At 45.5% G+C, this 27,148-nt stretch overlaps 1 protein-coding gene across 7 annotated transcripts; it reads right to left on the minus strand.

The window, feature by feature from the left end:
* Positions 1–1,875: 1,875 nt before the first annotated feature.
* Positions 1,876–19,037, minus strand: LOC149320683 (uncharacterized). 7 transcript variants are annotated; one of them, XM_089504813.1, is made up of 5 exons: positions 18,995–19,037; positions 10,706–11,527; positions 9,328–9,442; positions 7,679–7,942; positions 1,876–4,003 (listed from the first exon to the last, which is right to left on the minus strand). In XM_089504813.1, the coding sequence occupies exons 2-5, from the start codon at positions 11,432–11,434 to the stop codon at positions 3,285–3,287; spliced, it is 1,827 nt and encodes a 608-aa protein (XP_089360939.1). In that variant the 5' UTR covers positions 11,435–11,527; positions 18,995–19,037; the 3' UTR covers positions 1,876–3,284. The 7 variants fall into 7 exon arrangements, with proteins under 7 accessions (XP_089360939.1, XP_089360914.1, XP_089360930.1 ...); XM_089504788.1 differs by lacking the exon at positions 18,995–19,037 and adding an exon at positions 18,096–18,352; XM_089504804.1 differs by lacking the exon at positions 18,995–19,037 and adding an exon at positions 14,694–15,530.
* Positions 19,038–27,148: the final 8,111 nt, after the last annotated feature.

A 27,148-nucleotide genomic window follows, 5' to 3' on the forward strand; every position in this document is an offset into this window, starting at 1 on the left:
CTTTTCCAGGACATGCCCTACATTTTCCACCATCTGTCCTGGAAGAATTCCAAAATGCCCTCCACTTTGAGCAGGACAAAAAGCATGAATTTTATATTTCTATGCGTGTTTTTAGTTTTTGTTTTCTGTCCAGGAGGCATTCCCAAATGTCATCTAGCAGAACTAAAAAGCATGGGCTTATATTTCTATGAGTGTTTGTAGCTTTTATTTGGTTGCGTCCTCAATTTTTCTCGACTGTCCCACATTTTGGGGGTGCTTTGTCCTCCTTTGTAGTTGGGACACCTGGTGCCTGTCTAAAGCAGAAAAGCTAAAAAGCAGCTGCTTCCAGAATCCATCAATGAAGACTAAAATGCAGATTAAGTCGAGATATATAGACCAAAAATGGAAATTATTAGTAAAGCGGAGTGCAGTGTAATAAAAAATATCCTTAGATGCACTTGGGCAGAAACGTTCAAGCAGTCTCTTAAAATGTCTGAATACTTGCGTTCCCAGACATTACTTGATTATTTGATGTTTATTTTAATGTTGCTTGTATATTTTTGTTGAACTGTATTGTGTATTAATTTTGTATAATATTCCGTTTTCTAGAATGTAGGCCACTGGCAGGTCTACTTTATATTATTTTATTCTATTATACGTACAGCGCTTTGTAAACCTACAGCACTTTATAAAGTTTAATAATAAGAGTATTTTTGCTTACTTTTGCAAGACTTACTTAACCTAGTGGCTTCCTTTCACACATGCCTGATGTTAAGTTTTGAATGTTTGCTGAAACACTGAACTGCTTTTCTTTTGTGTGGTATAGGAACCCATCTTTATTAAACTTTATTTATAAAGCGCTGTAGGTTTACACAGCGCTGTACATAAAACAGAATAAAATCGATATTCTTTCCATGTTATTCCTACCTCTGGCACCAAAGTTTCTGTTGAAGAAGGAATGCCTAGGAATACATTGATGTGGTAAATTGAGGTACATCTCTATCTGAAAAGACTACTCTCTTATTGCTGAGAACGTTGCTGTTGTTGTGTGCCTTCACATAGTATCACATTTCCAGCATATAGTTTATCTTTCTATATGCTTCACCTATCTATATATTGACTTATCTATAATTCATCTATTTATATCTATCTATTTATCTGTAAGTCGCCTTGGGTCCCTTCTGGGAAAAAGGCAGCATACAAATAAAATAAATGTTTAAAATGGTGAACCTATAATGGGGTTTTCTTGGCAAGTTTCTTCCAAGGAAGTTTGCCATTGCCACCCTCTGAGGCTGAGAAAGTGTGAGTTGCCCTAGGGTTTACATGGCAGAACTGGGATTTGAACCCTGGTCTCCAAAGTCCGAGTCCAACATTGGAACAACTACATCATAGTGGTTCTCACTTCTGAGAATACCTTATAACTTGATTGTTATCGTAGGTTTATTTTGATTTGTGCACTGAAATATTCTATTATTTAAAGTTCATGTTTTAATGTGTATCATGTTAAATTATTTTATAGGATGTATGCTATAGGCCAACTTATTTAATTCTATTTTAACTGATTGTAGGTGTACAGCGCTGTGTAAACTTACAGCGCTCTATAAATAAAGCTTAATAATAATAATAGTCTAATGCACTGCTCCTCATGCTGTCTGATGTACAGGGAGGGCATATTCCCCCCTCCCCCCATTATATACCAGGGAATAGTATCACATTTATGCCCATTGGCAGCAACTGTTTCTTTCCTTCCTGTAAACTCTCTGCAAACCAGATGCCAATGGTTTGGCGATCACCACTGGTCCATGGGCCACCATGTTGAGTAACATTGGTCTTATGTACAGATTGCCAGAACATGGGTAATTGTGGCAACTACGGTAGTACAATAAATAACACAAGTTTTCTTTAATGGGATGACTGTCTTGCATCAAAAATTTTAATTTTGCAGTGAGAACTGTATTATGGAGACTAGCACATTAAACAGTGTGCCGATTGCATTATACTAGTCAAAATTAAATTCTGGCTCTTCCAGCCAACTGGTTGCTTCTGCCAAATGCATAACTGCATGTTCTTATGCTGCGAACTGAAACAAGATGTTTTTATGCCCTGTGGTTTCTCCATTTTGTGAGGTGTTTTCCATCTTCCTAAGGAATAAGCTCCAAAAAATAACTTTTCCCCAAATCAGCTTTTGTCCGTGCTTCAACCATCCAGTGTCTGATATTGTCACCCTGTAACAAATACTTTGGCTCAGTTGTAGATCAAAATGGATGCTGTAGTCAAAAAATCAAGACACAGGCTGCGTCCGCACTGTAGAAATCATCTAGTTTGGCGCTACTTTAACCGCCATGGTTCAATGCTATGGAATTATTGGAATTGTTTGTTTTCTGTGGCACCAGAGCTCTCTGACAGACAAGGCTAAATGTATCACAAATCTACAATTTCCATAATCCCATAGCATTGAGCCATGGCAATTAAAGTGGTATCAAACTGGATTATTTCTGCAGCGTAGACGCAGCTAGACTTGAAAGGGCCACTACTCAGAAATCAGATTAAGTTAAAAAATATAGTATTAAATATCAAAGTCAGAATCATTAAATATCAACATTAGAATCATCCATGCCATAGCATTTCTGGTTTCTATGTATGGTTTTGAACACTGGTTAGTGAAGAAAGTTGACAGAGGTCCAAAACACACTGCAGAAATAATCCAATTTGAGACTGTTTTAACTTCCCTGATTCAATGCTAGGGACTTCTGAGAACTGTAGTTTTATGAGATATTTAGCCTTCTTTGTCAGAGAGCTCTGGTGCCAAAATAAACTGCAATTCCCAGGACTCCCTTGCACTGAGCCAGGGCAGTTAAAGCAGTCTCAAACTGGATTATTTTTGTGGTGTGTTTTGAACCAGAAAGAGAATCAACTCATTTGGAATACAGTGCTCAAATGGAGTTCTGCAGATACCTGGACTTCCAAAAAGACATAAATAATAGAATAAATTGAGCCTAAACTTTCACTAGAAGCCAAAATGACTAAACTGAATTTATCATAATTTGGACATATCAGGGATGCCATGACTCATTGGCAAAGACAATAATGCTTGGTATAGTTGAAGACAGTAGGAGAAGAGGCAGATATTACAAGTGGATAGAATCGGGCAAGATAGCCTGTTTGCAATATTTTAGGAGGAATGTCAAGATCAGTGTGCCTTTCATAGGTATCTCAATCAGAGGCTTCCCATAGGTTGAAGCTGACTTGGTGGCACATTAAAAAGCAACAGCGACGTATGACGTCAATGGGAAAAGCTGTGGATTTTATGGTTTCCCCCCCAAGTGGGTTCTTTGATGTGTGCTAAGAAACGAATACCGAGAAAAGCTCTTTTTGCACATAGTGCAACGATAGGATTTCTCCCCTGTGTGAATCCTCCTATGGAGGATGAGGTGGGAACTCTGGGTGAAGCTCTTCCCACAGTCGGAGCATTTATGGGGTTTTTCCCCTGTGTGGATTCTCCTGTGCTTAATAAGGTTTGCATTGTCGCTGAAGCTCTTCCCGCAGTAACAGCAACGGTGAGGTTTCTCTCCTGTGTGGATCCTCTTGTGCGTCACCAGGTGCGAATTTCGATGGAAGCTCTTCTCACAGACGGAACACTTGTATTTTTCATTTCGCACAGGGCGTCCCAAAAGGCTGTCTTTGTGACCGAGTCTTTTTTCAGATACAGTGCACTGCAATGCTGCTTTATCCGTCTTTTCGTGTTCTGGGATGTCTGAGCCTTCCCTAGACAATGTGGTTGAATTCAAGTTGTGTGACAATATGGTTTCATGACAGGCCTTGTTTCCCCCATTGGAAAAATATTTCCAAGTCCTGTTTCTTGCCTGTCTCTTTGGCCTGCCAGAATCATCCAACGTGACTCTCTGCTCCTGACTACAGAAATTGTTCTCTGTGGTGCTTCTCCAGAACCTGTCACCTTGTTCCACTTTTGGCTGGCTTCCCAGTAAGCTATCTTTCGTCTTACATCCGTAGGCTTGTCTGTCATCTGTCAAGAATGAAAAAGACCAGTTCTGATGTCAGCGATGGATTATGAAAGAAGAATAGCCACACTGCATCAGACTGAAAGCCTAACTAGTCCAACATCATATTTTACTCACTCAGTGCCAACCAAGCTGACTGTGAAGGAAGCCTGCTAGCAAGATTTGAGTACCATTACAGCATTCCTAGTAAAAGATACTGTATATGCTCGACTATAAGTCATCCTCATGTATAAATCGAGGGCAGGTTTGGGGGCGAAAATTATGGATTTTGATATGACCCATGGATAAGTCGAGGGTAAAACTTAGGGGCATATAATAAAATATCTAAAGGATGAAGCAAAGGAAAACAATGCTAAAAAAACTCACAAAATTCCAGTGGACATAACTACATTGTAATCAAATGGGCATGAGCTGCCCCGAAGAAAAATGTGAAGGCTAGGTTGCCAATCTAGTAATTCAAGAAATGAAAAAAAAATGGACATGGAAAGAAGCCAAAAATTAGTAATTTTGCGACTGTAGCCATGTTACGATATTTCAGACAAAACACCAGGGAGTCTTGTGGCATTTTATAGGCTAATTTGTTTGCTGTATGAGCTTTTGTGGATTGCTACAGCCCATTTGGACAGATGTCTGATGTGTTAAGTCTCCCTCCTTGGAAATCTTTAAACAGAGGCTGGATGGCCATCTGTTGAGAATGCTTTGATTGGAAGTTCCTGCATGGCAGGGTTTTGAACTGGATGGCCCTTGTGGTCTCTTCCAACTCTATGATTCTATAAACAAACCTGGCAGGCAAACAAAACACTTTTTTAAAGTTCTTACTCTGCATGACTCTTTCTCTTCATAGGAAAGTGTTGTAAAAGCATCATTTTTGCCAAATAGATTATTTCAGCTTGGTAAATAGGACACTTTTATGACCCCCTCTCTCAGTCTGCCAGTTTTGTTTAATAATGCAATAAGACTCTTAGTCTGCAGGGATCATAGAACCATAGAGCTTGAAGAGATCCCCAGGGTCACCCAGTTTAACTCCCCTGCCATGCAGGAATACACAAAGCACTCCTGACAGCCATCCAGCCTGTTTAAAAACCTCTAAAGCAGACTCAACCACAGTCTGAGGCAGCACATTCCACTGCTGAACAGCTCTTACTGTCAGGTAGTTCCTCCTAATGTTTAGGTGGAATCTCTTTTCCTGTAGCTTGCGTCCATTGCTCCATGTCCTGGTGTCTGGAGGAGCAGAAAACAAGCTTGCTATGTTTAAATCAGAGGTTAGAAATGTTGCTTTTGTAGGCTGCAGCTGTCAGAATCTTAGCAGCCAGGATGGTAACTGGTAGAAACCACAAGTGGAAAGGGCCTCTTTTCCTCATGTCCTGATGATGGGTTTCTTCCTGTAGACCTCTAGTTGGTCATAATGGAAAGAGAATGCTGGGCACGAGTTTCTGGTCTGATCCAGATGGGATCTGCCTTTGAACATGGAGATTTCACATATCCATCTATCATGGCTGTTAAAAGACATTGGAGCTACTTAAATGTGGCTGTTCTTTTTAAAAAAAGAAATCAAGGTCTGGCTCCTATTGTGTGATCCCCACACAATAGCAATACCGATTCAATGGCTTCAGTCTAGTTTGGAATAATATATGAAGCCCCAATCCACTTTCTTCAATATTGAGAGCAAACAGAAAACTCAAACCTTCAGGCATTTTGCTTCAAGGATTTATTTTTCATGGGATATTAACATGATGTGCTGTTCAATTTGGGAATTAGTCTTTATCTTTAGTGTCACAACATTTTAAATTTGAGTGGGACTATGATGGTCATGTAGTCCACTATGGGATCCATATGCCTGTCATATTGCTGCGAGTATGATCTTGCTGTTAGTACACACTACCACAAACTGTGTAAGGAACAAAAAGAAAAAAACAAGATGATGGATTTTCTTCTCCAAGGCCTCCAATTAGTCTTCCAACAAAACACCCCAAAGTGGCCTTGAAGAAGTGATTCTTATTTCTGTGATGGCACATGTTCTGAAATCTCTAGGTTGTGATTCACAGGAAGCACTGAAAAGCAATCAGTCCATCATGCTTCAGTTACTCTGGAAATCTAGTTTCCTTCATCCCTGGCCAGTGGTCATATTGGCTGGGGCTGCTGGGAACTGGAATCCACAAATACCTGAAGGTTGTCAGGTTATCTAAAGCTAAAACAAAAAAATATGTAGCCCTCCAAATCTGGACTGTGACCCCCATCAATAATAATAATAATAATAATAATAAATTTATTTATTTATATCCCGCCCCTTCGAGGTCAATTGGGGCTGGCTCAGTTGGCTGGGGTAGCAGGTGGTAGCAGCTGTTGCTGCTTTCCAAGACAGTGGGGCATTTGCAACTGTCATCAGCCCCAGACTACTGGGTTTTAAAGAGTCTGACTTTGAAAGAGCTATACAAAGAGCCAAAAGAGGCTGAGTGCCTTGGCTAGCTCCTTTAAAAGCTAAAACTTGGAGCAGATTCTAAAGCTTTTGGCATTTCAGTTTAAAATACTGTTTTATAATCTTGTTTATTATGGCTATCTGTATTTGTAATAATAATAATAATAATAATATTTATTATTATTATTATTACAAATACAGATAGCCAAAATAAACAAGATTTGTCAGTTTTCTTTACTGTATTTTATACTGCATTTTAAAAAAAATCCATCTGATTAATCTGTTTTTAGGATTGAACTGGATAGTTATATTTGTACTACTAATTTCTTCTCTGTGTGTTTATGTGCACACATGCATATACAGTGGGCCCTTGGTTTCTGCTGGATACCAAAATCCATGAATGCTCAAGTCCCATTAATTATAATAGCATAGTAAAACGTCTTCCCTTATAAAAATGGCCAAATCAAGGTTTGCTTTTTGCTTTTTTATTTTTAAATGTTTTCAAACTGTGGATCCATGGATGCAGAATTAGACTGTACATATATTTTAGACTGTAAGCTTCTGGTGGGGCTGGTGGTGGGGTTTTTTTTAACATATAAAGCTCCATCTATACTAATAGTGCTATATAAATCAATGATGATGATGTTAGTGGTGATAATCCATTACTCAAATAACATGGGAGCAACTAGTGGTTTCCACCTGGAAAGATAACATTTCCCTTAGGATAAGCCCAAACCCTGTTTCAAGACTAACAGGCTGATGGAACCCATCTTCCATATTTTTCTCCTATATTCAGTAGTTGTGCCTCACCAGCCTCTCTTAGGGGAGGTGTATCGTGGCCCATGAAGATCCCCCTTGCACCGAGGGAGGTTTCATGTCATGATAAAGCTTTTGTAGTGTTCAGAGCAGGTGTATGGATTCTCATCTGCCCCGTGGGTCTGGCGGTGTCTGTTGAGATTGAAGCGCTGCCAGAACCTTTTCCCACATTCTGGGCACTCGTAGGGTTTCTCCTCTGTATGGGTCCGCTGGTGTCTGTTCCGCTCTGAGCCACGATTGAAGGTCTTGCCACACTCACAGCACACATATGGCTTCTCCCCAGTGTGGATACGCACGTGTGTGGCCAGCCCTGACTTGTAAAGAAAGCACTTCCCACACTCCGAACACTTGTGCGACTTCCCTCTCCTGTGTATCCGCTTGTATTTTGTGGAGCTTGGACAATGGCCAAAGACTTTCCCATAAGCACTGTAGGCATTTTGTCTCTTACCGGTGGAGATCCTTTGCTGGGTAGCAGTTCCTCCAAGATTGGTATAACTTCCTCTGTGTAGGGAAGATTCATCTTCTCTCTCTCCTGAGCAGGTTTCATGTTGGATCTTCACACTGTGCTGACTCTCGGGCGCATTTTGAGGCCCACAGCCAAGGAAGATGACTCTTTCTGTTCTTGCCACTGTGGCCGTGTCTTGTCCCACTTGCTGTGACTCTTCTGGTGTGTCCTTTTGCCCAACATCTCCAGTCAACCAGCTTTGGTCTCCTAGAGAAATGAAAAAAATGACAACATGAGCCTAATTTATTTCCTGGACTTCTGAATACAAGATAACTTAAAAGCAGGAAATGAAAGGTGCATCCATTAACTTTAAGAACGTAAGAGGAGCCATACTGGGTCAAACCAAAGGGGCCAATCTCAATCTTTAAAGCATTCTCTTTAAACATTGGCAATTAGAAACCCATGGGAAGTCCCTAAGTCCATTAAATAGGTGTGGGGATAACTGCACCTTTCCACTTCACCTCCCCAGCAACAAATTCATAGCAGCTTATATACTGGAGGGAATATCTGGTGGTGGTGGTGTTCACTGCAGTCAAATAAACTTTGACTTATGGCGACTCCATGAATAAGAGAACCCCAAGTCGCCCTGTCATCCACTGCCCTGCTTAGGTCTTGCAGACTTGGGGCTGTGGTTTCCTTGATTCAGCTTATCCATCTGAAAGATGGTCTTCCTCTTTTCCTGCTGCCTTCTGTCTTACCAAGCATTACTGACTTATCACGTGAGTCATATTTTTTCATGATATGTCCAAAATATTATTGTCTCAGTTTAGTTATATTGGCTTCTAGGGAGAACTCAGGCTCTAGGGCCCATTTAGCAGTCCACAGTATCCATAGAACAATATCCAAGGGTCTTTTTAGCAGTCCATAATATCCATAGAACACTTCTCCAGCACCACATTTCAAACAAGCTGACTTTCTTATCAGCTTTCTTCACTGTCCAGCTGTCACAATCATACTTAGAAATAGGAAATACAATAACAACTTTGAAGAATTACTTTTCTGCAAGACCTGAGCTGGGCTCTTGATAGAGTGACTTGGAGATCTCTCATTCATGAGGTTGCCATAAATCAAAGTTAACTTGAGAGTACAGTGGGCCCTTGGAACTCGTGGGGGATCCATTCCAGACCTCCCCCGCGAGTTCCAAAACTTGCACATATTCAAGCCCCATAGACTTGAAAAGGGCGTGTGCATGCAGGGCGCACACCACATTGACGTTAATGGCAGTCACTGCTCCTTGAACTTTCAAGTCTGTAGATCTCAAGTCAGACTTGGAGGGCTGACTATAGTAAACAACAAACCCCAAACATGGGATTATTTCCCTGCCATCAAGAAAGGCAGAAATTCCTTGTCTGAAAACCCCAATGTCTAATTTTCAATGATACCTGGAGGCCACACAATTTTCACCTCCGCCCTAGATAATGGTGAAAAGAATTAATTAAAATATCAGTAATTATTTGTCACTAGTTCCTCCCAAATTTCTCCTCTGCTCTCTTAGAGTGGAGGAACGCAGAATCCTAGCTGAAGCGTTAATTTGGCCTACAAAGGCCCTTGAGAGCATCTAAGAATTCAGGTACAAAAGGGCATTTTCTTACCCAACTGGCCAGACTGTCCATCACTGTCACTTTCCTGTTTAGTCTCCAAACACAGGTGTGTCTGTTCAAAGTCGGATGGAACCTGGCTTGCTACAGAGTAAGCTATAACCTCTTTCTGAAAGGAAACAGAAAAGGAACTGAGTCAGAATAAAGCAATATGTCAAAATCCACCATCTTCCCCACCACCCACTTTCAGTGGAAAGTACAGCAGAGCCAAAGAGGTTTCCATCCATTTTGAAGAATTTATTTTACAGTCAGTCCTCCATATCCACAGATTTTTCATCCATGGATTCAAGCATCTATGGCTTGAAAATATTTTTAAAAATCAAAATTCCAAAAAGGAAACCTTGATTTTGCCATTTAATATAAGGGACACCATTTTACTATGCCATTATATTTAATGGGACTTGGATGTTTGGATTTTGCTATCCATAGTGTATGTGTGTGTGTCATGGAACCAACTCCCAGTGGATAACAAGGGCCCACAGTATTTACTTATTAGCACATTTCTTTTCTGTATTTCCACTAGAGAGCTCAAGGAAGTGTACATGGTTCCCTTTGTCCCACAACAACCCTAGGAGGTAGGCCAGGCTGACAGTTTCCACCTCACTGTGGTTTTGTAGCTCTTTTTTACACACAATGCCATGGCCACAGGTGTTTGCACAGTACACAAATAACGCACTTTAACACAACTTTAACTGCCTTGATTCAATGCTATGGAATTCTTTAATTTGTAGTTCTGTGATATATTTAGCCTTCCTGACAGACAGCTCTGGTGCCTCACCAAACTACAAATTTCAGAATTCCATACCATGGAGCTATGGAAGTTAAAGTGGGGTCAAACTGCTTTATTTCTGCGGTGTGGCAGCAGCTACACTTGTTGTTATGTGCCTTTGAGTCATTTCCGATTTATGGAAACCTTGAGGCAACCCTGAGAACCAGTAGGGGTTTGAGAGTTTACCTATGACTCTGGAGTCCAGGGTTCGAATCTTGGCTTTGCTATGGAAACCTAGTAGGTGATTTTGGGCATGTCACAGTCTCTCAGCTTGAAGATGGCAATCACTCACTTACGCACACGCACACGCCAAGAAAACTCTATGATACCTTCACCTTAGGGTCACCGTAAGTCGGAAATGACTTGAAGGCACACAACAACAACAAGACAGCCCTATCATGGGGTATTCTTGTCAAATTTCTTCAGAGGGGGCTTGCCATTGCCATAATCTGAGGATGAGAAAGTGTGGCTTGCCCAGGGTCAGCCAGTGGGTTTCCATGGCTGAGCAGGGATTCAACACTTGGTCTCCAGAGTCATAGCCCAACACTCAAACTACTACACCATGCTGGCTCATTACACAAATAAATTTGATAATGGCTTCACCCGTTTTTCTCGTCTCTCAACCTGTCGTTGCTGCTGCAGGAAATCCTCAGCCAGGGCAACAGCTTGGAGACACGTCTCTGGCCCTCGTTCCCTCACCCAATTCTGGGTTTCCAGGGGCAGGATGGCTAGGAGTTGTTCCAGGATCAGCTGCTCCAGGATCTGCTCCTTGGAGTGCTTCTCAACCTTCAGCCACCGGCAACAAAGTTCCTGGAGGTGGCTGTAAGCCCCTCTCGGCCCCTCTTCCTCCTGGTAGCAGAAACACCGAAAACGTTGACGCAGCTTCTCTTGACTAATGGTGTCTTCTCGCAATATGGCCGCCTTCACTTTCCCATAGTCCTCTCTGTCTCCAGCTTCCATGCTTCTAAAAGCCCATTCAGCTTCTCCGCTGAGAGCTGGCAGGAGCCGCGTGACCCACTCTTCTTGGGGCCACCGGCAGGCTTTGCCCACTTGCTCAAAGGAGGCCAGGAACCCCTTTGGGTCTGCCCAGGGTGTGGGTTCCTCTGGTGGCTGGACATATTGAGGAGACTCCATATTCTTCAGGAATTCTTGCCATTGGGTTTCCCAGTGCTGTAGAAGGCTTTCTTCTGGTTCTTGTTTAACTGGATCTTGGGGTAGCCTTTGTGAACATTCTTTGATATTCCCAGTCTGGTTTGCAGAGAAGATTTTCCCTTCCACATGTGATACTTGCCCTGACACGAGGCATACTGGGGCATGGTCACTCATTTTCATTTGATGATCAATGCACTGGGTAGAAAATTCTAGAATAAAAGCAGGATATGTAGGAAGCTACAGCCTTCTATATTTGGACCCATGGACTTCTCCCTAGTGAAGAGAAATGTAAATAAGAGTGTGGTGGTAACCAACACAAGAAAACATTCTGCCTCTTATAACCGTCCCAGCAGCTGGTCAGGCACTCTCCCTCCATTCCAACTGCCACTGCTTTGGCCTCTGGGGGAGAGAAGAGTCTAAAACACCCCAGCAGAGAGAAAGGGAGGGAGGATCACAGTGATTATCAAAGCACCATGGGAAGAAGAAGTTCCTGGCTCTACTGCTGCTTGGACCTGTGCCTTCCAAGTGGAATTCCTCTTTCTTCAGGACTGAGGCCCTGACTCAGTAGGTACTATGTTTTCCATCACTCACAGCTGCTTTGCCTATAAAACCAGGACCTGACAAGGCTCTGCTGTAAAACACCCCGACAGAGACTATCTAGCCCTCTTTCCAACCCATCCACCATCATCCGCTTCAGAGGGAGAGAGAGGCAGGCCAGCTCCATCAGGCCTAGCCCAGAGTAAGATGATGAGCCCTTCCTCTGGCCTATCTTTCATGGCCATGGCCCTAGAGGGAGGGAAGAACCAATGAACCTGATCCCTTCCCCAGCATCATTCCCATCTACTTCTTTGTCATGTCTTATTAGATTGTAAGCCTGACGGCAGGGAATTGTCTAACTTTTTAAAAAACGTAAGCTGCTCTGATAGCCTTTGTGGCTGAAGAGCGGAGTATAAATACTCCAAATAAATAAATAACATTTTTACATTTAAGCACAACAAAATGTTGTGGTTGCAGTGCAAACTGCTTTCTCCCAGACCCCCAACAGTCACCATTCTCAAGAACCACCCCAATTTTCATTTATTTCTTTTTCGTCCGAAACATTCTCCTTTGCCAATAAAGCCTGTTTTCCATTAATCTGAGAAAATTTTTCTCTCTGTCAGCAGGCAAGGATATTTTATTTAAGAGAGGCCTTTGCCATTAACTGGAAGGGCCTTTTATTGGGTTACAGTATTTTGACCATGCTTGGAACATTTTAAACGTTTTTCAAATTATTGTAAATCAAGCTGTTATTTAATGGTATTTAATTCCTTTTAGTTTTTTAAACATACTTTTTAAAATCTTCGTTTGGAGCTACCTTAGGTCCCGTGCTGGAGAAAGACGGGATATAAATTGAATAAATAAATAAATAAATTTTATTTGCACACACCTCAGCATGCCGCTTTTCAAAGGCCTAACTTTGGCTCATCTCATTTCCCATGTACACCATTAAAGGAAACAATTCAAATCTGGGAGTGTTGCATACTTCTTTTAATTTTTTCTATTTCCCTTTCTAAGAGAAACCTGATCATCATGATGATAATGATGACCACGTACGAGTCATCCCTCCATATCCATGGATTTTTGTATTCATGGATTCAAACATCTGTGGCTCAGAAATATTAAAAAGTAATATATATTCCAAAAAGCAAACCTTTTTGCCATTTTATATAAAGGACATCATTTTATTATGCCATTGTATTTAATGGGACTTGAGCATCCATAGATTTTGATATCCATGGAGACTTCTGGAACCAACCCCCAGTGGATACCAAGAGCCCACTATGTTAAGCCACACCTGTACAACATACGCCCTGGGGGGCCACAAGTGGCTTGTCAGAATTATCGGTGGCCTGCAAGGACTTTGAACAACTTCCTGTGCAACTGTGTCATAGCTAGTTACTAACGGTCAGCTAATCCCTCTGGTAAGGCTCCTCAAATTCACACTCAAGCCTCCTTCGCAGCCCAGCTTTCTCCCAAAGAGAGGGCCAAGCAGAGAAGGACAGAATTAATATTAATAATATTAATTATTATTAAATACTAATAAATTATTAAAATAATTTACTTGAAAAATGAGCCACTAAAAGCCTATCTGCGGCCCAAATAAGTTTATCCTATTTTAACTTTGGCCCCTACCAATTGCCAAGTTGCGCAGGTTAGTACTAAGCCAAGACGGAGCAAGTACAAATCGGAGCAGCTAGTTCTCATTTCCCACAATGCCACGGAACAATGCACCATTGTGACAGTATTGTGGAATGTTAAAGTGGAGGCTCTTAGACTCAACTGTACAGTGCTCAATGAACAGGTTTCACACTTCTGTCATCAGGGAAGCCCACTATAGATTCACAGACATAGGAGACCTGGGAAGAGGTAGTTGGCCCTTCATATCGATGGACTCTTTATTCATAGATTCAACCATCCATGGCTTGAAAATGTTTTTAAAAATATAAATTCCAAAAAGCAAGCCTTGATTTTGCCATTTTATATAAGGGACATCATTTTACGACACTACTGCATATAATGGGACTTGAGCATCCATGGGTTTTGGAATCCACAGGAGGTCCTGGAATGAAACCCCAGGGGATACCAAAGGCCCACTGTATGTAGGCAATTCCCACACCAGAACAAACCCTTCTTCAAACTTTGGAGCTGGTTCTGAGTAAAGTACATGCTTTGCATCTCCGATAGAGAACCATCTTGCCCAGCTGAAGTCAGTTGAGAAATGATTTGCCTATTTACTGAGTCCACAAAACTGTGATACCTTTATGGCCAATCAAAATGCACAAAACACAACATACAAGCTTTTGAAGTTAAACGGCCAACACTGCTACCCCTGAATAAATTTCCTATTTAGTGAGGTGGTTCTTAACATTTTTTTGGTTCACAGATCCTATGGAAAACCTGATGAAAGCTATGGGTTCTGCTCTTTGAAAAATGCACACAAATTCAGTTTTCTGAGTAACAAGAAGCATACTAAGGGAAGCATCTGTCAAGATTTAAAAAAGCTTTCTATAGCAAGAATACGTTATGTGACTTCCAGTGTTAGGCCTGGACTCTGATTTTGTCTGAGCTGTTAATACTTTTTGAGAAACATGGTATTTTCTTGTAGTAGGAAAAAACCTACAGGAATAATCTGTCCTTGAATAAGAGGATGAAGGATGCAAAGATTTGAATAGGATAGCTTTCTGATTTTATAAACCTATACAATCATCCATACAGATGGAGAGTCATGCATCAGCAGGCTAAGGTAAACACTAATGCATGCTTAAAATTGTTGTTGACTATCACCAAGTCAATGTCAATTTAAAGCAACCCTATGAATGGAAGACCTTCAACTCACCCTCTCATCTGCAACCCTGCTCAGATCTTGCAGACTGTGGCTTCCTTGATTGAATCTATTCACCTGTAATGTGGTCTTCCTTTTTTCCTGCTGCCTTTTACCTTGCCAGGCATTACTGTCTTTTCTATGAGGTCACATCTTCTCATGCGTCCAAAGTCCAATATGAAGTAGTCTCCCACAAAAAGTTCATGAAGTAGTCTTGCTGATGTTGTCTCCTACAAAAAGCTTTAAGGGAATTCGAAAAGACTGAGGGGAGGGGGGAGATCCCAAAAGCCTAATGAAGACTGGTCATGCTCAAATGGATTGATGTATTATAAGATGGGGAAATGGGAAACTAGGAGAAAGTAGGGAATGGAATGGAGTACTTTAGAAGAGGGCATAGGTAGCTGGTTGGTACCATGTTCAGACATGTTCCATGTTGCATCCTACTCAACTAAAAACTACTACTTCAACTGACCAAATAAAAAATAAATGAACATCAATCAGTTTCCTGCCTCCTGGGATCATGGTAGTTGGTTGTTAGAGCTGCTGATGTGGCCACACTACTTCTGGAGTGCGCAACTATGCTTCTGGTAGTGGGGGCCCAAAAGACTTCTGCTACAAGTCTTAATACAAGTCCTCATCTGCTAAGGGTGTAGACCTTCTTGTCCTTGGATCAAGACTGAAAAGTGAAAAATAAGGTGTCAAGGGATTGGAAACTGCTAGTCCTCTTCAGGTAGATGTGGATGGCTCTGCAAACATCCAGGATGTGCCAGACCTTTTCCATTTCCTTGGTTGGCCAAGGGCAGAAGGACGGAAGAATCCTGTGCCCTATGGAAGGCTGAGTTCATCTTAGGGATGACAGCTGGGGTGCAAACAAAGAACCCAGAGTCAGGCCTGATGAAACAGAGCTCCTTGTGTGCTGGCAGGACCTCAAGCTCAGCCTGTGATAAGTAAAGCCTCTTCCATGACAGCTACTTCGCAACCTTCCACAGGGGCTTGAAGGATGGAATTGTCAGTGCTTCCAGGACAGTATGGAGGTCCCAAGATGGGAAATTATGTATAGTAAGACCCACTTATCCTCACGGGATACAAAGACCCACTGCAGATGGCTGATAGTACTGAATCCAATATTTTCACTATACTTTCAGACCATGAAAATATAGGCCTGATACAGGCAGGCCAAAATAAAGCTGCTTCAAGTCACTTTGGAGGTATGGTGTTTCAATGATAGATGCATCCTAAGAGTCCAGAAGCTGCACCAAAGCCACACTCCAGTCCTAAGGACTGGAGTACAGCTTTGGTGCAGCTTTCAGACTCTTAGGATGCATGCATCATTGAAACACCATACCTCCAAAGTGACCTGAAGCAGCATTATTTTGGTCTGTCTGTATAAGGCCATAGTCAAAATATTTCTCCCCACTCACCTGCAGCTGGGGAGGAATATTTTTTTTGGACCATGAGTAAGTGAAATCACGGAAAGTGAATCTGTGTCGTACTATAGGCCGGCTGAGCAGTCACAAGTCCCTCAGGAATCTGTGCACATGTGGATGTGATGCAATCCTGGTTCCCTGTGAGTGTGGCAGCACTGAGGTGATGGCGGTGACCTGCCTTTTGAGTGTGCTCGGTTTAAGGCCAAGGTTGAAGCCATCCAGGAGGAATTCCAGCAAGGAGGAGATGGAGAAATTGAGAAAGTCAACGTGCTTACGCCTGCACCATCTGCGGAAGGTTCTGAAGGAGTATTCATAAATCCTGTTGGTTGAGGCCCGTCTGGAAGCCAGAATGATGTTCACCACCTCCTCAGAATAACCGCAGTTGCGCAACATGATCCGCTCAATTTCCAAGCGTGAAGCTGTAGCTATGTCAGGTCGGGAAGAAAGACTTGGTCCAGGCAAGTTGGCAGCGGTGTGGAGTTGCAGGGCCATGCGCACCATCTTGGGGAACCAGGCTCTCCTGGACCACAAACGGGCAACAAGGAACATGAATGCTTTCTCCCTGCAAATCTTTCCCGTTATCCTGGGGAGCAGCGCCACAGGGGGGAAAGTGTATAGAAGTCCCCTGGGCCGAGGAACGATGAGAGCGTTCATGCCCTTGGCTCCTTCTGCCTGGTGTCTTGATATGAACCTTTCCACCTTGAGGTTGAGTGGGGAGACAAAATGGTCCATCTCTGGGTGGCTGAACCTTTTTGCCAGCAGTTGAAAGGCCTCCCGATGTAGATGCTGTTCTCCCTGGTTGATGTCTGCTTGGCTTAGCCAGTCCACCTGTGTGTTTCTGCTCTCTCCACTGAGACCTAGAGCTTCTGGAGTCTTTAGACTGAAAAGAAGGACTAAAGGAAGAGGTAGAGCGGGTTCTGGAAGCAGGAATGGACAGGGACCCCTGCCTACTGTGTCTTCTATCCCCCCTCCTCCCTGCTGGTACTAGGGCCTTCTTTTTACCCTTGCTTTCAACCAGGACAGTCTTAAGTGAGTCCCCAAAGAGTTTGGTTCCCGAAAATGGGGCAAACACCAGGGTCTTCTTGGAACGCGAGTCCAACTTCAAATTCTTAAGCCAGAGCAGGCGCCTTGCAACCACCAATGCTGCCTGAGCCCTGGCGCTAAACCAGACAGCATCCACGTTAGCATCTGCTATGAAGGCCACCGCCTTTTTCACCTTGTTCACCCCCTGACTGAACTTGGTTGCATTAGAGGGAACAACATTCAACAGGTCCTGGACCCAGATCAGCAAGGCTCTCGCCAAGTCGGACGCAGACGCCGCTGCCCTTATGGCCAACGAAGAGGCTTCATGCGCCTTTTTTAGGGCTGCCTCATAACTCCTGTCTTCCCAAGTCTTCAGTGCATCCTCCTTGCAGGACCCAGGGGCATTGACTAATGGGATCTGTAGTTTGGTCATGACATTTTTGGGAAAGCTGTACAGTTCATTAACATAGGCAGGAATGGGTCTCTTGGAGGCAGGCCTCTTCCATTCCTCCTTCACCACCTTCATGATGTCCGCTGGGAATGGGAGGACTGTGGAGGCTGCCTCAGGGGGACCAGGGTCCCCAGGCCAAGGCGCCTCCGAAGGGAGGCTGAGGCCCAGCGTCCTGGCTACCTTCCTCATCATCACTGGGAAATCCTCTGGCTGGAAGAGGCGCCTGGAGGTCATCACTGGGCTGCCTGAGTCTCCCTCAGAGGAGGCCTCACAGTGATGCCCCAAAGCTGGCTTTCCAGTTGTGTTGGACTTCAGCCCCCAGAATTCCTGGCTGTTGGCTGTGCTGGCCGCCAATTCTGGGAGTTGAAGTTCAAAACGCCTGGAAGGTTGATTGGGGTTAACAGAGCAGCCTTCCCCAGAGAAGGGCGCTGCATAACCACAGACAGAGGGGCAAGTATTCTGGCACTTTAATCGCTTTTCTGCATGCGGCCTAGTACTTTCTAGAGAGGCTTCCTCAGAGTTGTAAGTTGACTCCAAGTTGCGGGGGCAATTGATTAGGGCCTGAGGCCTAGTCATTACCATGCAAGCCTCCTCTGAAGTCGAAGCCTCCACTTCCGCCCTCACTAGGCCTCGCTTTGCCCACAAGGCGGGACTATTTAACTGTTCCCCTCCTTGCGGCCTACTCTTTTCAAAACCGGAAGTGGAAGCCTCCACTTCCGCCAAGGCGGGGGTATAGTAGGACTCCAACCTATTCCCCCCCGGCGGCTTAGCCCTTTCTGAGTAGGCCTCCTCAAAACCGGAAGTCGATGCCTCCACTTCCGCCCCTTTGTCCTTTGCGGGGGTATATTGCGACTCTAACCCGTTTTTCTCCGCCCTTTCTGAGTAGGCCTCCTCAAAACCGGAAGCCGAGGCGCACTTCCGCCCTCCCTTTGCCTCCTGCTCAGCCCACGTGGCTCCAGCGCGGGAAATTTGAACTGCGTTGGCGCCACCGGCCATTCCTGCCCCGGGGCTGCAAAGCACTCCTTCCCAGGGGCTGGGCTTGGCGAAGGGGAGCCCCTTCCCGCCTTCCCGGGGGCCAAAGCCCGCTGGGCAGCAACGAGGCCGGGAAGCTCCCGGCGGATGAAGGCCCGCATCCAGGCCTCTAGTTCAGGGCTGAGGGGCTCCATTCTTCCCGCCATGTTGAAAGCCCCCTCCCCAGGCAGACTCACCCCTCCCTGTCTGTCTTCCTCCCTTCGCCTCCTGGGCTCCCTTCAGAGGCAGAGTCTCCCCACCAGCCTTCGGGGGAATACTGTCCTCCCACCACTAGGACCCTAGATTCCCCCAAAGGTCATCCAGCCCGACTCCATCCTGGCATGCAGAGACTCACAAACAAAGCACCCCTCCAACAGACGGTCCTCCAGCCTCTGTTTAAAGACCTCCAAAGGAGGAGACTCCGCCCCACCCCCAGGCAGCCTCTTCCACTATCAAACAGCCCTTACTGTCATTAAGTTCTCTAAAGATTGAGGTGGAATCTAAATCCTGGTTACTCCTAGTTCTACCTTGCTCAAAGTAGAAGAAAGGGGGCGGGGGGAGAAGGAAGGAGAGGAAGCGCAGGGAGTGAAGAGAAGTTGTTTTTAGAGGAGGGAGAGGATGAAGCAGAGAGGAAGGGGGGAGGGGGGCTGGTGAGGAAGAGATCCCCAAAACCACCTCTTCAGCCAGTGGCAGGAAGGAAGGATACTGCTGGCTTTCTGGGCTTGCTCCCCCTAGAATGGGAGGGGGTCCCTAAAGGTAATTTTCATCCTCTGCCAATGGGAGCGAACGGGAGGAGCCCCCTGAGGGTCCCTCCTCAGCTCCCTCCTTGAACTCCTCCTGGCTACTCCTCCTCCCAGTCCTTCCTTGCTCCCAAGAGGAGGGAGGAAAGAGAAACAGGGAGAGGAAGGGTCCAAAGGAAATAGGGGTTTGGAGGGGGAGAGAGGAGAGAGCAATGGGGGATGGGGAGAAAGAGACCCCCCAAAAAAACCCTCCCCCAAGGGCAGGCAGGAAGGGGACCAGTCCATCTGCCATGGTCCAGGCCTCAGAGGGAGAGAAGAACTGCTGGACCTCAACCCCTTCCCCACCACCATTCCCTTATTATTATTATTATTATTAACCTTTATATATAAAGCACTGTAAATTTACATAGCGCTGTACATACAATCTTTTAGTTAGGCGGTTCCCTGCCCTCAGGCTTACAATCTCCTTTTGTGTCATAGAATCGTAGAGTTGGAAGGCTTAGGCCAAGGGTAAAGATGGAGAACCAACACAAGGCTCCCCTCAGTACAATTTATATGTTCTGAATAATATATAATATATAACAATAAATCATACAAATTATGAATAATATATAGATTATAAAATAAAATATCAAAACGACACAAGGCTCCCACAATACAATTTATATGTTCTAAATAATATATAATTATAAATCATACAAACAACAGATTGTGTACATACATATGTATAAACAAAGATCAATACCTGTACTGAGTAACAGAAATACACCATTGTCTTGGCCATTTAACAAATACAAAAATCTACCAGAAGCAGAAAGGGAGGAAGGCCCCATGCCAGATGGAGGGACCCTATAATGGAGGAGGCCATGGCTAGGAAGTTGCAGGACCTGAGCAGAGCAGGGCAGCATTGGGACTCTTGGGATGCCTTATCTATAGGGTTGCCATGGGTCGAGATCAGCTCCAGGGTGGATAACAACAACAACATAGGAAACCATGTGAACCTACTGTAAACCTTAGACAAGTGACACTTCCTCAGCCTCTGGAAGATAAGGGCAAACTTCTTCAGAAGGAATGTACCAAGAAAAACTCATGATATAGCCTTAAAGGCAATATTGCTTGGAACAGATTTGAAGGTTTACAATAACCATATATATATAGATACGGAAAATATATATCGAGAGCCGGTCAGGGTGCACAAAAATGGACTTCACCAGAGATAGAGTAACAAAAATAGAGCTTTACTCAGCAGAAGCAAATAATAATCACAGCAAAATATATTACAGCTAGATACAAACAAGCATACCAATATGCAAACAGATTCAGCATAGCTCCAGCAAGGAAGCATAGACCAAACAAACCCCAGCATGGAGAGCCCACAACTCCCAGTATGGTCCCAGCCTCCATGCAAACCTCCACAGCATTTGCAGTCTGCTGACGGAGTGCCTTGCAGTCCCTTGGCCTAAGTGGCCCATTGCCATGCCAGCTGCCATGCAGGCTCTCTATCACAGCCTCACCTGCCATTTGCCACAACTTCATTCAGTCACAAGAGTTTGAGGCAGTAATAATAAATAATAAATAAAATTGTTATTTCTATCTGTAGAGAGAAGGAGGAAGGAGGTCGGGATGAGCGGGCGAGAGAAGGGCTTGAGGACCCAGGAGAGAGGGGGCGAGGAGACGAGAGGGGAAAGACCAGCTGGAGGCAATTGAGGAGGTGGGGACCTCACCCTGGGGGCGGGGAATGGCTACGGAGGGCTTGATAAGGAGGAAGGGAGAGGCGTCAGGGGAGGCGGAGAGTTGGCGGAAGACTCGGGCGCGGAGAGAGATTTGGCGGAGGGAGAGAAGAGGAGCCAAGCCCAAGTTGGGCGGAGGTGAGAGGCCGGGAAGACCCTGCTCCCGGGGGAAGAGTACGAGTGGGACCAGTTCTCACAACCCATCCAGCCTGCCCACGGAGGGAGGGAGCTGCCGGGGCACAGCCGTGGAACCCGGAAGTAGGACAGGGAAGAGAAGGAGCGAGAGAAGGGGAAGAGTCGTGGTGGTCGGTGCGGGAAAGGAGACAGGCCCCTCCAGCCAACCCTCGGTCTGCCGCCCAAGTAGAGAGAGAGACCTCTGCGTGGGACTACCGCCCTTCGCGTTCCCGCACGCTGTGAGCGCCCGCAAGCGTACCCGAGGGAGAAGAGAGTGATTAGCCAGCCGCAGTGAAGGAACTGGGTCGGCGGGACTTTTTATTTTCGGATACTCCGAGGTTGTGGAGGTAATAAAGTTGGAGTTTCAGTTACAAGCATTATTTCGACGTCGTTGGGTATTTTGTGTTGCAACACCGGAGGAGGATGGAGCCAGCCCCAGGGGTGACGGCAGCGGGCGCAGGAGCTCCACCCACACTATCCCACTTTTTGTCAGGCAATCAAAGCGGCGTACAACAAGTTAAATTGGATCCATATATACATAATGCCCCCTTAAAACAAGATTAAACAGTATAAGATAAAAACTACATATTAAAACCCGACAAATTCAAACAATCATCATCATGGGCAGAGTTCAATAGATGGGAAGTCTTATTCGTGGCTGAGTATTTTATTCCGGGAAGGCCTGATGGACGAGATCTGTCTTAATGGCTTTTTAAAATCTCCCTAGATTGGTAATTTGACAGATATCGTCTGGCAGGCCATTCCATAAGTTGCGAGCGGCTGCAGAAAATATCCTCTGGGAGGTCGCCATCAACCTGGTCTTTAAGGGCTGTAGTAAATTCCTCCCAGAGGACCTGAGTGTACGGGGCGGATTGTATGGAAACAGGCGATCCCTTAGATAGGTTGAGCCCAAGCCATGTAGGCTTTTAAAGGTGATAACCAACACCTTGTACTGTGCCCGGAAACTAATAGGCAGCCTGTGGAGTGACTTCAGTATTGGTGTTATATGGTCACTCTTTGCTGTTCCTGTGACCAACTTGGCTGCCATATTCTGTACCAACTGGAGTTTCTGGCCTAGGCACAAGGGTAGCCCCATGTAGAGTGCATTGCAAAAATCAAGTCTTGAGGTTACCAGCGCATGTATTACAGTTTCAAGGTCACCCTGTTCCAGGAAAGGGCGCAGCTGACGTATCAGCCGAAGTTGATAACAGGCGCTCTTGACCAACGCATTAACCTGATTCCTCATCTGAAGCGATGGGTCAAGAAGCACCCCCAGACTGTGAACACAGTCCTTCGAGGAGAGTGTGAGCCCCTCTAGGACTAGAGGTTGCAGCCCAAGCCCTGGTTTGGGGGCCCCTACTGTAAGTACCTCCGTTTTGTCTGGATTCAACTTGAGCTTGTTTTCCCTCATCCAATCCATTACTGCCTGAAGACACTGGTTGAGGGGAGAGATGCCATCTGTCGCTGTTGCTGATAACCGGGAAATTGAGAAATATATTTGGGTGTCATCAGCATACTGATAACACCCAACCCTATATCCTCATATGATTTCTCCCAGCGGCTTCATATAGATGTTAAATAGCATCGGGGACAGGATGGTGCCTTGAGGGACACCACAATTAAACTCTGTTTTTGAAGAGCGACTGTCGCCGAGCATCACCCTCTGGAACCTGCCCAAGAGGAAGGAACGGAACCACTGCAACGCAGTGCCTCCAATTCCTAACTCTCTCAGGCGTTCCAGAAGAATGTAGTGGTCTACTGTGTCGATTGCCGCTGAGAGGTCTAGCAACACCAACAGAGTCACGCTCCCTCTGTCGATGGCTAGACAAAGGTCATCAGTTAAAGCGACCATGGAAGTCTCCACTCCATACCCGGTCTTGAAGCCCGTTTGAAATGGATCAATAAAATTGGCTTCATCCAAGACCACTTGGAGCTGAAGAGCAACCTTGCTCAAAAATGGCAATGAGAAACAGGCCTATAATTTTTAATGTCCAGGGGCTCCAAGGAGGATTTTTTCAAGAGTGGTCTAACGATCGCTTCTTTCAAGGAGGATGGTATATGGCCCTCCCCAAGGAAAGCATTGATGATACATCTAAGAAGTGCCATCAATGCCTCACTCCCCTGGATGGCCAGCCATGATGGGCAGGGATCAAGAGAGCATGTTGTCTTTTTTACCTTTCCAAGGATCTTGTCCACCTCACCAGTACTCAGTACTACCTCAAACTGATCCAGTTTAATATCATAAACGGGTTTACTGGACACCTCATTAGTTGATTTTGCTTCAACATTGGCGTCCAAATGGGCTTTTATTTGAGAGATTTTGTCTGCAAAGTAGTTGTTGAAAGCGTCGCAGTGCGCCGTTGTTGGGTTAAGTAGAGGGTTCTGGGTAGATGGCATCACCGTCAGTTCCCTCACCACCCTAAACAGTTCTGCCGGACGAGACTTTGCAGATGCAATATGAGCAGACGAGGAGGATCTCTTCGCTGCTTTAATTGCCTCTCCGTAAGAAACAAGGAATTTCTTATGGTGAGTTCTGTCAAATAAGAAACCAGATTTCCGCTAATCGCGCTCTAGTCATTGTCCCACCTGCTTCATATCTTCAGCTCTCCAGTAGACTTACAAACCCTGGTAGAGCCTGCATGGTTTGAGTGCTGGAATATGGCTCTGGTGACCAAGGTTCAATTCTCAGCTCCTTGGGCAAGTCACACACTCTCAGCCAAGGAGGAAGGCAATGGCAAATTTCAATGGGACTCATCTTACTATGAAAACCACCATGACAGACTTGCCTTAGGGTCACCAATGTCAGAAATGACATGAAGACACACCACACCACAACACACACACACACACACACACACACACACACACAAAATAATAATAATAATAATAATAATAATAATAATAATAGGGATACACATTAATTATATTAAGTGAAGATAGAGGCTCCTCCCTCCAAAACTGTCATAATTCGGCCTGGGAGGGAGTGAATAGGCTGGCCTAGCTCCACCGGGGCTAGCCTGAAGATAGAGGCTCCTCCCTCCATAACTGTCATCCTTCGGCCTGCGAGTAGGGTTGCCATAAGTCAGGACCTCCAAACCGGGATAAATGTAGGACAAATCTAGGACAAATTTTTCAGATGTAGGACACATTTTTTAAAATGGAGGACACACGAAAAATTGGGTGGTTTTAAATTTTTTTTTTAATATAATTGCATGTTTCTTAGGCATGATCAAAATGGAGGACATTTTGGCATTATTCCTAGACAGATGGCAGAAATGTACTTCCCTTTCTGGCCAAACCATCTACCTCCCCATTCCAAAACACACAACAGCACATTTGGGCATTGAACATGGCTTTACTTAACATGGCAATCTCTTGCAAATTTCAGAGGCTTATTGCCTCTTTGGGTTTGACACTGAACATGGGTTCACATAGCTATGCATATTGAACATGTCAACGTGGTTTCACAAGAAGTGATTTGCCCTCGGGTTCAACTGTACTTCTCAGAAGTGTGTACTTGGTCAAGGGACTGTGGTTTTTCTTCACTGCGCATGAGTTTGTAAAAATCACCTCAGAGGCTTGCTGATATCAATACCACCACCACCACCACCACCACCACCATCAGCAGCATTATCATCACCAGTATTATTGTTAAAACAAAGTAAACCTGTACAAATGGAATGGAAATCCTCCTCCTCTTCCTCCTCCTTCCTCCCTCCTCCTCCTGCTCCTCCTCTTCTTCCTCCTCCTTCATCCCTCCTCCTTCCTCCTCCTCTGCCTTGGCGCTCTCCCCCTCCACGCACTCCAGCGGCAGGCAGGCAGTCACCTCCTCCTCCTCCTCTGCCTCCGCCTCTATAGCCCCATGCCCAAGCAGGGGCGAGTGTGCGCTGTCGCCGGCGGGGGCCAAGGCAAGCGCCCAGCGCGGCCGTGCAGAAGCACGCGAGGCGGAGGTGGGCGGCTGCCTGCCTGCTGCCGGTGCGCATGGATGGGGAGTGCGCCAAGGCAGGCGGAGGCAGAGGAGGAGGCAGAGGTGCCTGCCTGCCTTGGCGCGCTCCCCGTCCGCGCGCACTGGCAGCAGGCAGGCAGCCGCCCACCTCTTCTTCCGCCTCCGCCTCGCGTGCTTCTGCGCGACTGCGCTGGGCGCTTGCCTTGGCCCCCGCCGGCGGCAGCACATATTCGCCCCTGCTTGCGCACCTGCGTGCGGGGCTATAGAGGCAGCTTGGGCGGGCCCTCCGTCTCCTCCTCCTCTGCCTCCGCCCGAACTGCCTGCTGGTGGGGGCCAAGGCAAGCACCCAGCATGGTTGCGCAGAAGCGGCCATACACAGGGCACGCACGGGGGCGGAGGAGGTGGGTGGCCGCAGGTGGGGCAGTCCTGCTTTTGGCGAGAAACTGGACCAGGACCGGGCCAGGACCGCCAAAAGTGGGATTGCCCCGCCTGCAGGCGGGATATGGCATCCCTACCTGCGAGGGAGTGAATAGGCTGGCCCAGCTCCATTATTATTATTATTATTATTATTATTATTATTATTATTTACCTTTATTTATGAAGCGCTGTAAATTTACATAGCGCTGTACATACAATCTTTTTAATTAGATGGTTCCCTGCCCTCGGGCTTACAATCTAAAAAGACATGACACAAAAGGAGAAGGGAGTGGTGGAGGGAAAGGGGATGAGGTCCACCAGTGACTCTCTACCTCCGAGGCCTGGACCAAGGCAGATAGACTGGAGGGAGGGCTTGGCTTCATAATGGATGGTTAATCTTCTTCCAGGGAAAATACATACTCTCAAGTAGGATAATACATATACAGTACATAGCAATACAGGAAATGGTTCGATAAACAGGCACCAAAAAAACATCAAATAGCAAGCGACAATTATGCAATGCCTGGGAAGGCTACTCTGAACAGGATGGTTTTCAACTCCGTTTTGAAGCTGGTTAAAGAAGTGATGGCTCTTGCTTGTGGGGGAAGAAGGTTCCAGGAGTGAGGGGCAGCGAGTGAAAAGGGGCGAATCTGGGACGGGGCAGAGGAAATCCTGGGCTGAGACAGCAGACCTTGACTACTAGAACAGAGGGCCCGAGTGGGAAGGTGAGGAGAAAGAAGGTCTGATAAGTAAGGAGGGGCCAGTCCATGGAGAGCTTTAAATGTTGACAGCAGGAGCTTATACTGAATACAGAAAGGGAGGGGGAGCCAGTGAAGGGATGCCAAGACAGGAGAGATATGGTTTAAACGTCATCCTTTGGCCTGTGAGTGAGAGAATAGGCTGGTCCACCAGGGCTGGCCTGAAAATAGAGGCTCCTCCCTCCTTAACTGTCATCCTTTGGCCTGTGAGGGAGTGAACAGGTAGGCCCAGCTCCAACAGGGCTAGCCTGAAGAAGAAGAGCCCACCCTCCAGTCCATCTGCCTTGGTCCAAGTGTCAGAGGGAGAGAATACCCACTGGACCTCATCCCCTTTCCCACCACCATTCCCTTCTCCTTTTGTGTCGTGTCTTTTAGATTGTAAGCCTGAGGGCAGGGAACCGTCTCATTAAAAATAATAATTGTAAGCTGCTCTGAGAGCCATTAGGGCTGAAGGGCAGGGTATAAATAACGTAAATAATAATAATAATGATGATGATGATGATGATGATGAACAGGTAAAGCAGGTGGACAATTCTATACTGTTAGGAGCTCAGTCTGGGAAGGCCCTCCGGAAGAGATCCGTTTATCACCTTTTAAAATGTGTCGAGGGATGTTATATGTCGGATCTCTTCGGCAGGTCATTCCAAATTTTTGGAGCGGCAGTTGAAAAGGTCCTCTGGAAAGTCACCACCAACCTTGTTTTCTTTGGCTGCAAAGGGTTCCTCCCAGAGGACCTGAGTGTGTGGGAAGGATTATATTAGAGGAGGCATTCCCTCAAGTATCCTGGACACAAGTCATGTAGGGCTTTATAGGTAATAACCAACACCTTGTACTGTGCCCGGAAGCTAACAGGCAG

This window comes from Sceloporus occidentalis, unplaced genomic scaffold, assembly GCF_023333645.1.
Source record: "Sceloporus occidentalis isolate IW3139 unplaced genomic scaffold, rSceOcc1.0.p SCAF_1, whole genome shotgun sequence".
Taxonomy (NCBI): domain Eukaryota; kingdom Metazoa; phylum Chordata; class Lepidosauria; order Squamata; family Phrynosomatidae; genus Sceloporus; species Sceloporus occidentalis.